The 13,201-nt window shown below is 36.5% G+C and overlaps 1 protein-coding gene across 2 annotated transcripts in view; it reads right to left on the reverse strand.

Moving 5' to 3' along the window:
* SLAIN2 (SLAIN motif family member 2) overlaps window positions 1–13,201 on the reverse strand; it is a 36,035-nt gene that overhangs the window by 5,050 nt on the left and 17,784 nt on the right. Inside the window, exons 4-7 of one of the 2 annotated variants that reach the window (XM_080589924.1) lie at window positions 12,692–12,853; window positions 11,088–11,447; window positions 8,699–8,836; window positions 3,841–3,918 (exon numbers count right to left, since the gene is read on the reverse strand). In XM_080589924.1, coding sequence (XP_080446050.1) covers window positions 3,841–3,918; window positions 8,699–8,836; window positions 11,088–11,447; window positions 12,692–12,853 — 738 coding nt within the window. The remainder of the gene's footprint in view (window positions 1–3,840; window positions 3,919–8,698; window positions 8,837–11,087; window positions 11,448–12,691; window positions 12,854–13,201) is intronic. The other variant, XM_080589925.1, reaches the window with a different exon arrangement.

Genomic DNA, 13,201 nt, shown 5'->3' on the forward strand with positions numbered 1-13,201 from the left:
TGTCCAAAGGTGGAAAAAAAAGGTCAGGCAACTCCCAAAATCAAAGAGACTAAGATGCAGCTACGAAACTTGTATCAGACAACTGTGACAACTTAGAGCCTTCCTCTTCTTATAAACATTATCTGAATTATCAGTATAACTAATAGCTGAATTCAAATACTTTGTGTCTGAGTTAGTATGTAAAACGCACGTCTTTACCAAGTCCTTCCTTGGAAAGGTTAATAAGCCAGTAAAAACCCATTTATAGGGTTAGACCTACTAGACAGCATACTGTCTGTGCAAGCCCTTCATCCAAGGTGCACACACAAACGTATGCCACTGACATTTTATTTTTGTACAACATATCTATTTCACTCCATCAATAGCAAGAGTTCTTATTTATTATATACACAGGAATTACTTATGAATTTTAAATAGACAGCTGGCAATGAATGACAATTGATCTTCACAGCAAAATACTGACTAAGAGAATATTCAAGTCCTTTGGTAGCGCCAAATCTTCAGCACAGTTCTTTATGAGTATCCAAAATATTTTCAAAATATGCAAAAATTATCAATAAACAGAATACTTGAATCTACTATAATACTAATGCATCTTCTTAATGGATTTTCACCAGCTTTTCAAGCTGATTAGGGTTTTGGTGGGATTCAGTAAGAGTTGGACAATCAAATCAATCAGGAAAAGAAAACAAAACCACATCTACATTAAGTGACCTCGCATGTACTGTTTTTTCTTCTATGAAATAAACTTCTTTACACAGAGACAAAGCTGATTTCCTCTTTGACAGATGTTGTACATAAAGAAGATGGTCCTTCATGTAGCATTTACCATCATTTTACAAGACAGATCTAAGAACAAGAGGAGTAAGAGAAAAAGAGACTAGTGACTAGTGTCAAGAACACAAATCCTAAATGGGGTACAGAGGAAGCAGTATTTTCAGGTTGTATTTTGACGCTATCCCTGTTAGGGGATGTCCGGGAAGATTAGTATGTGCGTCATTATAGATGTGAATTGGATTCGATTCCTTACTGGATTATCCAAGAGGGCCTTTCCACTGACAGCAAAATCAAACACAGCATGGAGCCGCACATGGGAAAAGCTGACAAAAACGGTGCTAGAGATGTCAACAGTACATGACAATTGGTAAGTAGCAAGGAGAATAAATAAAAACCCTTAAAACAAAAACCTTGGTGTAAAGCCAGATGATGGATTACGGAAAGCGCTAACATCAGAATGACCGGACAAGAACGGTGGGAAAGTACTCCAAGGACTAGGACAGATGACATATTAGAAATTTTGCTGTAAATGTGAAATTGCCTGTAACACTGGTGTGTGTAATCAAATCTGCAATTTCCAAGTGATTCAACAGTCTAAACATAGGGAGCTTTTACCACTGATTTCCTCATCACCATACTTGCTGGAATACAAATACAGCACCATGCTAGCAACTGACCTGCTGAACAATGCCAGCCTGTAAAAACTGAATTCAGCTTTTGGGCCTGCTAATGAGAGTTCAGGCACTAACCTTCACCATGGGGAATAGGTTTAAGGTACGAAATACAAGTAATGAAAACCTGAAACTGAAGAAAGTTTGTCACTTTTCCAGTGAAAGCAAGTATCAGCAAATTAGTTCTCTTGTTGCCCAGTGTTGACCATATTTTACCATGCTTCCAACTTGAGCTGTCAGTTCATAAGATGCTTCCTGTCAGCACAAGCGCTGCAGGCATTGCTGAGAGCTGTATTCATCCTTTTACATAAAGGAATTAATTGTCTTCCAATGTGCAGTGATCTCCAAAGCAGTCTACATGATGCAATCATTGGCAAACCGCCTAATAATTTTGCTCTGCATGTGAAATCTTTTTTTCTTGGAGCAGTTTTGGATATTTAATAAAACATGATTTGGCCTATTTGTAAGAGAGGATTAAAAAGAGTGAGGTACTGCCTTAGTCAAATCCATTTGATGTTGTATAGCCATCTGCAGTATTGAACTGGTAGATGTTTAATAAAAACATGCAAGGGTAGTGTTTAACAACACTATACAACTCCATCCCCTTAGAAACTAAACAACTAACTAGAATCAGCTACAATAAAACCTGTGGCAATAATAAAAACTCAGCGGCACTGTGCAGTCACAACAGTTAGACTTCCCACCCTCTTGCGATTCCGTCCTTGACTGCGGGCAGGGAGCAAGTGATCCCCACCTGACAAAGTCGGATTCTGTAAGCCTACAATCATCTGGATTGCACCACAACTTGAAACCAGAATCAATTCAGGTGCAGTTGTTTAATAGTAACCATTGCTATGAAATGATTCAGACTGGTAACAAAATTATTGCTCATAGTAATCTAGTCTTTTGAAAGTTGTTTCATTTCTGAATAATGCTTCCACAATCCCAAGAATCTCCTGGTTAGATGAGAAACACGAAAATCAACGTATCAAGGACTATAAAATAGCAAATAGCTGAAAAGGCCATGTTGGGTCCTAATTTTCAGTGACTCATGACAAACTGGAACGTAACTGACAGTGGAATGGGTTCTGTTCCTCCCTCTTTAAGGTATAATAAATACTTGAAAACAGTATAAACTCGAAGACAAGTAAATTTATGTACATTTCAACAGCTCCAGACTAGGCCATCAACATTGTAAGTGCTCAAGATAACCAGCTGACGGCAAAGGCATGGCCAACTGGAAAGACAGCGCAAAAAGATTTGCAAAGGAACAGAGATGATGGTCATATGCCAAAGCAGAACACTGAGACAAATTTTCTGCATTTGGTAAGAAATGTCACGAAAACCGTTAGAGACCTCCTATTAGCTAGGTGAATCTGTTTCAAAGTCATTATACTTTGTTATTTCAGGGGAAGACAGGGCAATAAAACTTTCTGCATGGAATGAAGTTGACTTGAAGAAGTTAGCGTTGTTAAAGCACTGAAAGGTTTTTTATTATCCACCTTCAGTATGTGCATGAAGGATTCTCACTATTTTATATATATATATATATATATATATATATATATATATATAAAATGAATTGGTCCCAAATGAAATATTTTTAAAATGAAATCATCTAAGCTTGTAAAAGGCAACAGGACCAACTACACTTGAAACCAAACCCATGAACTTGCTTTTATCTTGGCAGTGAAATTGAGGGATTGTCACATACGATGCTGCCAGCATTAATTACAAATCAGTTAAAACTTGTCTAACTGGATCGTGTACTCTTCTCAAAAATAAGTCAACTTCAGCCATTAGCAAACTGGGATATTATATACAATAGACTCCAATTCCTTGAGAGAAAAATACTAAATTATTATATGTTGGGGATAATCATCCAGTTTTGAGAGGAAAAGAGAAAGCACAAGCACATGTGCACAGGAGCACAAAACTCAACATTATATGCTCAAGGATGAAGTTGCTAGCATTTGTTTCCATTGCAAAGTAAAGAAGGATATTTTCATTTGCCTGAATATTGTTTGAGAATCAAAACAGATTTTTTACAAGTTTTTTTTTACAACTTTATGTTACAACAACAACAAAAAAATCCGAACGTAGCCCTGTGAATATGGATTCAGAAGTCTATTTTTCTAATCCAGATTTACTGATCAATGCTAGAAGTCACCAATCCTTGGATTTTATCCCCAGAGTTTTTTCTTTCCCTACATGATCCAGGGACATATTTTTAATGTTTAGACCAAAAAGTTAGATACTTTGATACAGCAAGATCCACTAGTTAATCTTAACATGCAACAGCAACTATTAATCTAGAATGTGTGCGATTCAATGCAGGTGAACAGTTATCTGAGATCTGCTGGAGCTTGATAAGAGGCTGTAAGTTAATTACCTCCTTTTGTAGATGGAGTTTGAAGAAACTGTTTGGTTTTGAAGGCAGCACGAGGCAAATTTTTCTGCCTTTGCAGAGCTGTTGAAAGACAAGAAGTGTTATATTTGTCTAAGATAAGGAAACTAAATTTACTGGGAATTTCAAAATGGCATCCGCTTGTGAAGCATCAAGGAACAGAGTGAGTAAAACACTCAAAAAGCTGTTATGACACTGGAAGTGATGCTTTGTTTTTAAATGGTGCTTGCTCTTAATGGCAAAGAGTTACAGAGGAGCGTGTCAGAAATTTTGCAGTGCGAAATGCGCAGATTCTGTAAGAGTAAAGCTTCTTGCAGGGCAAAAAGCCCAGAAAGGCCAAAAAAAATTTAAAAAAAATAAAAAAATTACACCAAAGGGAGGACAAGCCACCTAGCAAACATGCTACAGCAATATGAGTGCAAGATTAGATTAAAAAAGATGAAAATTAAAGTGTCATACTTGATCTAGCAAGATTAAACTTTTCATTTTAAAGTAGTTTTCCAAAAACATCTCACACTATACAAAAAAAACACATCTTATTATGAACATGATCATATCAGAAAGTTATAGCAAACATAAGCCATTAGGAGAGATGTCTGCCATTTTTTTTATCTAATGCTACACAAGAGAACTCAAACTTAAAGACATAAAACTGAGAATCAGCAGCTGCCAACATGTGGACAGTGTGCCAAAATGTTTTAATTGCTGCTATGTCCTGTCTTTTTTCTAGTAATGCTCAAGGTCCAATACTGCCTTGAAACATCCTCACTACCTACCAGTTACCAAGAGAGAAGCCAATGTTCCACGAGCCGCAGAATCTTGGCAAAGAGAGAACTATCTATTGCCAGAAGGAACGCATCGATTCAGCATATTTTCACTGCAGCACATTTAAGGAGGGAAGAAGGAAAGCAGTCAATGAAATAAAGCTGTGCCTACACAAAGGCTTGTTAAAATCATAATGTATGAAAAAATCACCTCTGCTCACCTCAGTGTACAGTGGTTTTTTTTTGTTGTTTTGTTTTGTTTTTAACTGATTACACTAATAAGGCTTATTTCCACAGTGGGAGGGAAGAAAGATGGGGGAACAGCTGTGCACGAAGAGCCTAACCCTGAGCAAGGAAGCTCAGTATTCCCATCACCAACTGGTGAATGCTATAAAGAAGGCAGGAGAAGGAACAAACAGAATCCTAATAATATTAATTAATCCTTCTTTTCTAAACTTGATAGTATATAATTGCCATCACCTTTCCCATCCTTCAGTCAGTATTGCAAATTTGCAATATTTTGTGACCTATAAAAGAATTTCATCGTGTGTTTTACTTTCATTCTGAAAATCTAAGTGGTCTATTCATGTTGATCTTAATAACTAACTAAAACCTGTTGTTTTCAACAAACAGCAAACAGGAATAAACGTGTCTATAAACATGATAAAATGCTGCCTGTGGCTATTAAGAAAAAAAAATCATTCCACTAACTAGAATCTAAATGCAACAAAGCAAGAAGCAGTATCCAGTTCTCATTCAACTTCTGGCACATGGTCTTGTCATAAACTTTTTTTTTAAGGCTTACCCATAAGCAGCCAATTAAAGGCAGTAAGATGTTTAAAAATGACACTTCCTAGACTTGTTTTCTTAAAGGAATTTAGTGAAGCTTACCACTGGCCAGAGTTTTTCTATGCACAAGTACTCCATAACACCATTTTTTACTGAAAAATTTTTTTTGTTCACCACACAAAATCAAGAACAGCTTCTTCCTTCAATATTTATGATCTTGAATTTAGTTTCTCCTTAAGTCATTCAACTGGATTTAAATATGCTACAGTATATGGCACTAAGTTCCTTCCCCCATCATTATTTACACTCCTTGCAAGTCAAGAGATGCGGGATGATATGGAAAGAATTTAAAATATATATATAAAATTCCTTCCTTCTGAATGGAGACGCCAAGAAAGCCCTCAACAGCTAAGCAATTATGAGCACTACACCAACAAAAAGAACTTCAGGCAGGGCAATTTGAGTAAGGCTGTGGAAACATGCAGTTTGAGGTAAGCATGGAGTGCATGTTCATCCACACTATTTGCTGCTCTTGAACTGCTCTGTATGTTATTATATTACCTGTCACAAACGGTGCAAGCTGAATATACGTAGTTATGCTTTTTTCTGATTAACTGAACCAGAATACTTGGTTTCCTTAGAACAATCACTTTCTTCTTTTATTCTGAATATGCCAAGCAGCTGGACCTTGGCAAGCAGATTACAGTGACTTTACCAATAATTTGTACAATCTACAGCTTAGCTCTTTGAAAAAGCATTATATTTAATTCTGCTTTAGGATTTCACATCCCTGTGTTAATAAATGCTAGTTAAATACAGAAGTATCGTGCACACACCATCCACAACAAAGCACGTAGCTCCTATGTGGAAGCCACCTTTGAAGTTCGATAGCTTTGCACAATCTATGTGGTGTAGTACCTGAACGTAGAGACTTCTCCAATCTGTAACACATTAAAGTCTAAAAGATACCTGTTCCTTGGAGAATGTAAGTATTACCATACCTTCCAGTGTTTTAAGGTGAAAAATATTTATCAGCTTTCATATTCAGAAATCCTTTCTGCATAACAGCACGGTGAACCAGATGTAAAGGAAGATTCTAATAGTTATAAACTAATATGGAATTCACTCAGTCAATCCCTTTTCAAAGAAAATTTGGATTTTTCACTAAATTACAGCTAAAACTTGTAATACCAAATGCCTTCACCTTTTACAATTGTATGTACTATAAGTATCTTTCCTCTACTCTTTAATCAGCCATGTACAATTTGCCTATGTAACCGTAACAGGAATTGTCTGTACAGAAACTTACTGGATTCCTAACTCATTTTTGAATGCCAGCAACCATAGCAAGTTCAGTATTGCAGCCACAGCAAATGTGCAAGTAAATTATGAACAGCAGATCTTTGACAAAGAGAAAAGTAGTGACCTCAGGTGGCAAGCCAGCATCCTTGCAAAGGTAAGCTCATGCAAAACTAGCAGGTATGAAGAAGCTTTGAATCCCAAGACCCGGAAGTCATTGCCAAGGGAAAACAAAAATTTGCTGCAATTTAACAGTGCTTTGTGCAAGGTGACAAAATATAAAACCAATAAAACAAAAAGTATACAGGAAAAAAGACACAATTCTGTATTTTTTTAATACAATGTACAGTTTTGAGGAATTTTTTTTAATCCAGGCTAAGCAAAGATACTTACTCATTGACTTCATACACAAACCGTTTTACGATTGTCAATAGCAAGACTCTGACAAACATCTGTAAGAGCAGGGAAACTGTAAAAGCTAGAAATCTGCGCTTTGTTAATTATACTTAACTTACACTGAAATGTAAGTTGGCCTAGAGTGGTTCATATCTGGGGAAAGATTCCCATAAAAAGCAAACAAATTTACCTAATAGTCTCCATGATTCTCAATCCATCCAGCAGTTGGAAAAAAAATTATATATGTATAAACATAAGTCATACTCCTGCAATGCAGTAACTCAATTAATACTGAATATCGAGACTTTTGCTGTCTGATCTTTCCATAAAGTTTCACTGTGAATATACTTTTAATTTCGGAAATAGCTTTCTGACGAGCTAAGCTGCCCTCTTTGCTTTCCCCTTTCAAGTTCGCTCAGTTTTAAAACACCAAATACAACCTGTGCAGATTTGCCTACAGTATCACACACTTGGGACACACAACCCTTACATCCAGTCAGAGTCACTACGAAGATAGAAATTTTGTAGTCTTTGGCAAGATCTGTATTCCTTATTCTGTACTTAACTGTATTTGGTTGTATTTGCCCACTGTTTTGAAAGGACTAGTTAAAAAGGCCAATTGGTACACCAGTATGCACTTACTGTTCAACGGGTAAAAATAAAATTAGTTTCATTCACAGATATTATCTTACATTACTTTCCAAATATTTAGATTACTGATGAACTTCTGTAGTTCAAAGCTCTACAAATAATGATATTCATAACCTGTTCTTCCTTTGAAAATGTCACATAGTCTTATTCATTTTGAAACTTGTTTTAAAATAAAATGGTCAGGAAACATTCAAACAACAGGAACTGTCAATATTGACATATAAAGAAGCACTGAATATTTAAGTTTCATTTGCTTTGGCTTCTTTAAGGTCATCGTTGTTAGGAGACTTGAGAGATTAGCAGCATTCTCATATCAGCAGTTCACTTTTAGACAAACCAGCAGGCACTAACCCAGCACTGGGCTAATTTGTTTCACAGGATGCAGGTTCACCCAAACCTTTACCGAGAAACACTGCCACTTGAAAAAAATAAAATCTGCATCTGAACACAGAATTGTCAGGTGACAGAACAGAAGAAGAAAAACTGCAAATGAGAGTTAAAATTGCACGAATGATTTCAGATCAGGTTTCACTAGTTAAAAATAGCAAAACCCAACTGAGATAAGTATTTTGGTAGCCTGATACATTTTTGTGGTGTGAAAATAAAACTCAACAGTATAAGGCATTATACCTTCTGTTAATCTCAGAAAATAAATGGTTTCTGAAATGTCTAACACTACTATGTTTACACTCTTTATAGTGCTTTTGTATATGCTTTTAGGACAGTACAAATGATACTTTAATTAGAGACCAAACATCCCTTGAATATATTCAATACCTGATTTCTTTTACCAAAAAAAGAAATTTCCAGACAAATGTGATTAAAATCAAAATTAGCATTGCCAGTGTGGCAAGCAGTGTTTCTCTGTGCCATGACACTGGAAAACATCTCAGTACCACCACTCGATTCTAACATATATGCTGAAATGCCACAAAAGTACTTACTGGCTGAGGCTTGAGGTTGAATGCGAGGTATTCCTCCATTTGGCACTTGGAAGTTTGAGTCACTTCTGCTGTTTTTCACAGACTCAGCTTGGATATTAGATGTCCTGGACAGGTTTGGAAGACTACGCCTTAGTTTTTCTGTATGAAACAACACAACGATATCACTATATGTAGTCAAATGCTGGACAAAGTCCAAGCTCTTAACCAATAGCTGAAACCAAAAATCTAAGTGACACGAACAGTTACGTATATAAACTACACAGCAATTTAAATGCATATTTTGTTACATTATAGTTCTTTAGATGCATCATATACAAAACATTTATATAAAAAAGGAAGAATGAACAGTTCTCACTTGTGGTGAAAAAAGTCAGTCATGGCATGTTCTGAAATTGAAGCATGTCTACATTATAATTCCCTGGGTTTTGTTCTACTATTACAGCAATTCAACAGAGAAACCTAACTTGCAGTTTGGCATAGTTCCCAAAGTCTTCATCAATAAAGTTATAATATACAATGCTTGCCTGAAGATTAAAAACATACCGTAATTTTTCAGTCAACATTTGGGACTACCCAGCCTCACAATAGCATATTATACAACAAATAACCGACACGCACTTGGAAAGAAACTGTCAACACACAACATTCAAAATTAAAGAAACGTTACGCTTCTTCTTTCACATCTCATTTGACTATCTGTTCAGCTAGTACTGATTATTTAAGGATCTTCTACAATTGGTACCATTTGTCACAAAATACACAAAGATGCCATTAAATTTCTCCCAAGTCTAATGACATTCTGCGTACGTCCAACCCATGCAGAGCTGGGTTGATGACACACTTCAGGACAGAGGAGTGCAGATGACAAGGCATGATGGATGGCCAACCTGATGATGAAGGGGGATGCGGGGAAGAAGTACTCTAACCATGCACAAGCACTGAAGATGAAAACACAAGTAAGCATCTTCATAGGCTGAGTATTCTTACAAGCGTACTTTCTTCACTTAGAAGTTTGCACTGGTTTGCACTGCAGTTGGTGCATCTTGAACATCTAAATCTCCCTCTAACCAGTCTACAGCAGGAAAAAAAATCTCAACTTTTTTTTAGGTTGCTGGTGCATCAACTCTGAATATCCAAGCAACATCCAACAGCACAAAAACATTCCACGAGGGTTCCTTGGAAGTGTTTCAGAAACACATGATCACACTCTATTTTCATCCCTCTGATAGTGGGACGCCAGTTTTTGGTACCTTGCCTCTAATGGAATATTTTTGTTGTAGCTCATCTAGCATGCATTTAGACTTTCATGAGGCCCTAGAAAAGAACAGGGAAGGAATTCTCAACTAAGCTACAACACAGTTTACTAACTTTTGTGTTGATTGATTTCCTTTATACCTAAAATTTTCTCAAACTACTATTACTAGATGAGATTTCTGTTAGCCCTTCCAAAGATATTCTTAAACAGCTAATTAAATCTGCGGGATCATCTTCCCCAAAAGCTCTAGCCTAGCACACTTAATTTCCTAATTAAAAATTTAAAATTTCTTGTCAGTGGAATTCTGTAAGTGGCATAGATCTCTGCTGTATCAGTGGAGAAAAAATAGAAAATAAACTGTTTAAAAATACATTTCTACATCATCTCTACGTCAGACACTCTATATCCAGCTTACCTTAAAGAGGAATAAATAAGGTGTATTCTTAATACCTCAATTAATATTATTTCTGAAGATTTTATTTGCCAGATAATCACATCTCTTAAAATAGAAAACGATTAGATAGATTAAGGTTAGATATAGTCTAATTGTGTCATGTTTCCTGCAAGTTTTATTTTTATTATGTGGCAGTTTGCACAGCTTTGAAATATTTAAAATATCTAACAAAGACAGTACTACTATTTTTAAGACCATGTTCATGCTCAAAATGCTCACAGTCCTACACTGTCAGAAGAAAGCATTCAGCTATATCACAGGCTAAAGGCATGTGCAAATTGCAACATTACCCTTATCTTTGCAGTTATTCTCTCTGCGTTTTATTCCGTCATCTGCAAGGCCTAACCCTCCTGGTGAATGATCATTTCCCTTGTGTTCTGCTTTATTTTAGTGCACTTTCCTGCCACAGAGAGAATTCAGTCACCACAAAGCTTGATTACACTCAGTGACTGGATAACATCTAAAATAAATAGAAGCCTATCAACTCATCTGACTATTAAGAGTTACCCAGCAAAAATTTAAGCTTTGCTTGCTATGCTTTTTCTTAAACAACTCTGAGATTAAACCAGGGTATTATGCAGGCATATAGTCTTAACTCTTTACACTGACCAAAATCCTTTACTGGAACTACACAAGTACTTTAACTAATTGTGTAATGAATTTGAGACACAACTTATTACCTTCACTTTTGACATTACTAGTCTGCAAATCTGTAGGATGGCCTTGAAGTGAAAGACGAGGTTGCTGTAAACGGCTAATCATAGGCTGGGGTGACACTCTACTGTACTCTATACTTCGAGCAGGCGATCGGGAACGAGGTGAATTCCTTGGAGATTGTTTTGGTGACGGCCAGGGAGAGCTACGAGGTGATGGTGAGAACCTGTTAACAGCAGGGTGCACTGCGTGATGCATGCCATCTTCCTCATCTTCTAAACTCTGTGCATCAAGCTCCTGATCACTGAGTGTGCCTCGCCTCGTAGAATTGCAAGAAGAACCAGAACTACGCCGAGAAGCAGTTGCTGCATACTCTTGCCGGAGGCCTGGCAACAATGAGAACATTGTTTACTTTTTGTCTGCCCACAAATGGTTCAGACTAGAGACAGCACATACAGATATCTGCCCAGAGTTCAAACTTACATTCAGCCCATCTTCCCTCTTTTTATTTGAGACACAAAATTGATTCCAGATTAGCATCGAATAAAGTTATCTAATAGCCTATAATCTCTTGAAATAAGTAGGTGAGCTCATCCCCTTTCCTACTACAGCAACCATCAGTATAGTTTACTGTCTACTTGTTCATCTCCTCTCCCGGGCTGGAAACTCACAACGCAGGACACATCTTAATTTTGGTATCAGGTAACATCCTAGAACAACTGCAATGACAGGCTTCTTGCAATGCATTAGGAAATGTAACAAAGCAGCTACATGACAAGCTGCCCCTCGAGAAAACAGAGTTCAGTTAACCAGTGGCCTCCAAAGTTGTGTGCACACAACTCAGGGGTACAGAAAACAATCCACTGTAGTAAAGGAAAAAAATCATTTTTTGTAACATTAATAAATAAAATAATATTTTAATTAGTGTTTGCATCATCTTTATCTCATCCTTTTTAATGTATATTTTTGTCTACATTTTGTAATGTACATAATATACTACTGTACGTGTATATAATTTATAAATTAATAGATATACATGGGGAGTGCTCAAGAATTTTACTGATAGGGGTGTGCAATAAAAATGTTCGGAGACCACTGAGTTAGACAACCAAAATTACTATCACTTTCTACAGTCTCAGAGAGACCAAGACAACAGACAAAGACTCAAGTGAACCTTAAAAAAAAAAAAAAAAAAAAAAAGAATTGTGAAAAACGCCTCTGTATATGTCTAGCCGTATTGACTTTACATTTTGGCGATTTAAATCACAGAGTAAGGACTGATGTCAACAACATTGGATTACATCGGGAAGACTTATCTCCTGAGGAGAATGGTGACAGTAGTCTAACAACCATTCTTTTACCCTATACTATACGCTACAAATTCAATTCATACTCTCTCCAGTCTTTATTTTGTCCGCAGTTCCTAAAGAACATTTCTGCACAGAAACTTCCTTTCCTTAACCTGGAGACAGAGGTCTTTAGCCAGCCTTCTGAGGAGAACCACATTTGTACATCCCTAGTAGAGTCTTAACCTCTTTCTCATTCCTGCTAAGTAAGTCCTACTGCAGTTATTCAATTAAAAAAAATATATCAAACGCCCCACTTGGTTTTCAGGATGCAAAACGCTTACTTTCTTCCTGCATTCGTGCTAAAATTTGCACATCTGTAACATCATTTAGCTTGTAATTAGATCCAATAGAGTCCTCATCCATCTCTGATGCACTTAATTCACTGTCCAAAGAGGACTGTGGACTTAGTGGAGGATTCCTATCTGCTGAGCTTTTAAGGTGACCTATAGAAAGGAAATAGAGTAACAGATTTATTTAAAAAAAAAAAGGCAAAAAAAAAGCAAGCTGCATATCCTGTTAAAAGAACCGACAACCTGAGAACAGATTATGATTAACACATTGAGGCTAACAGACCGTTTGAAATACTTGACTGCAAATCTAGGCTGAAAATATAATTTACACAGACAGAATGAGTAATTTTATATAAAATCATTGTAATAATGACAGAAGAAATTAATGACATATAATCTGGTCCATCTGTACCAAGTTTTTTAACTGCTGTGGAGTTTTTGTACAGCTTTTGCAGAAAGAGCAACTGCATACATGTTTCATTTATGCTCTAAGTCTTGTCT

The sequence above is a fragment of the Anser brachyrhynchus genome, assembly GCF_964034855.1.
Source record: "Anser brachyrhynchus genome assembly, chromosome: 4".
Lineage (NCBI taxonomy): Eukaryota > Metazoa > Chordata > Aves > Anseriformes > Anatidae > Anser > Anser brachyrhynchus.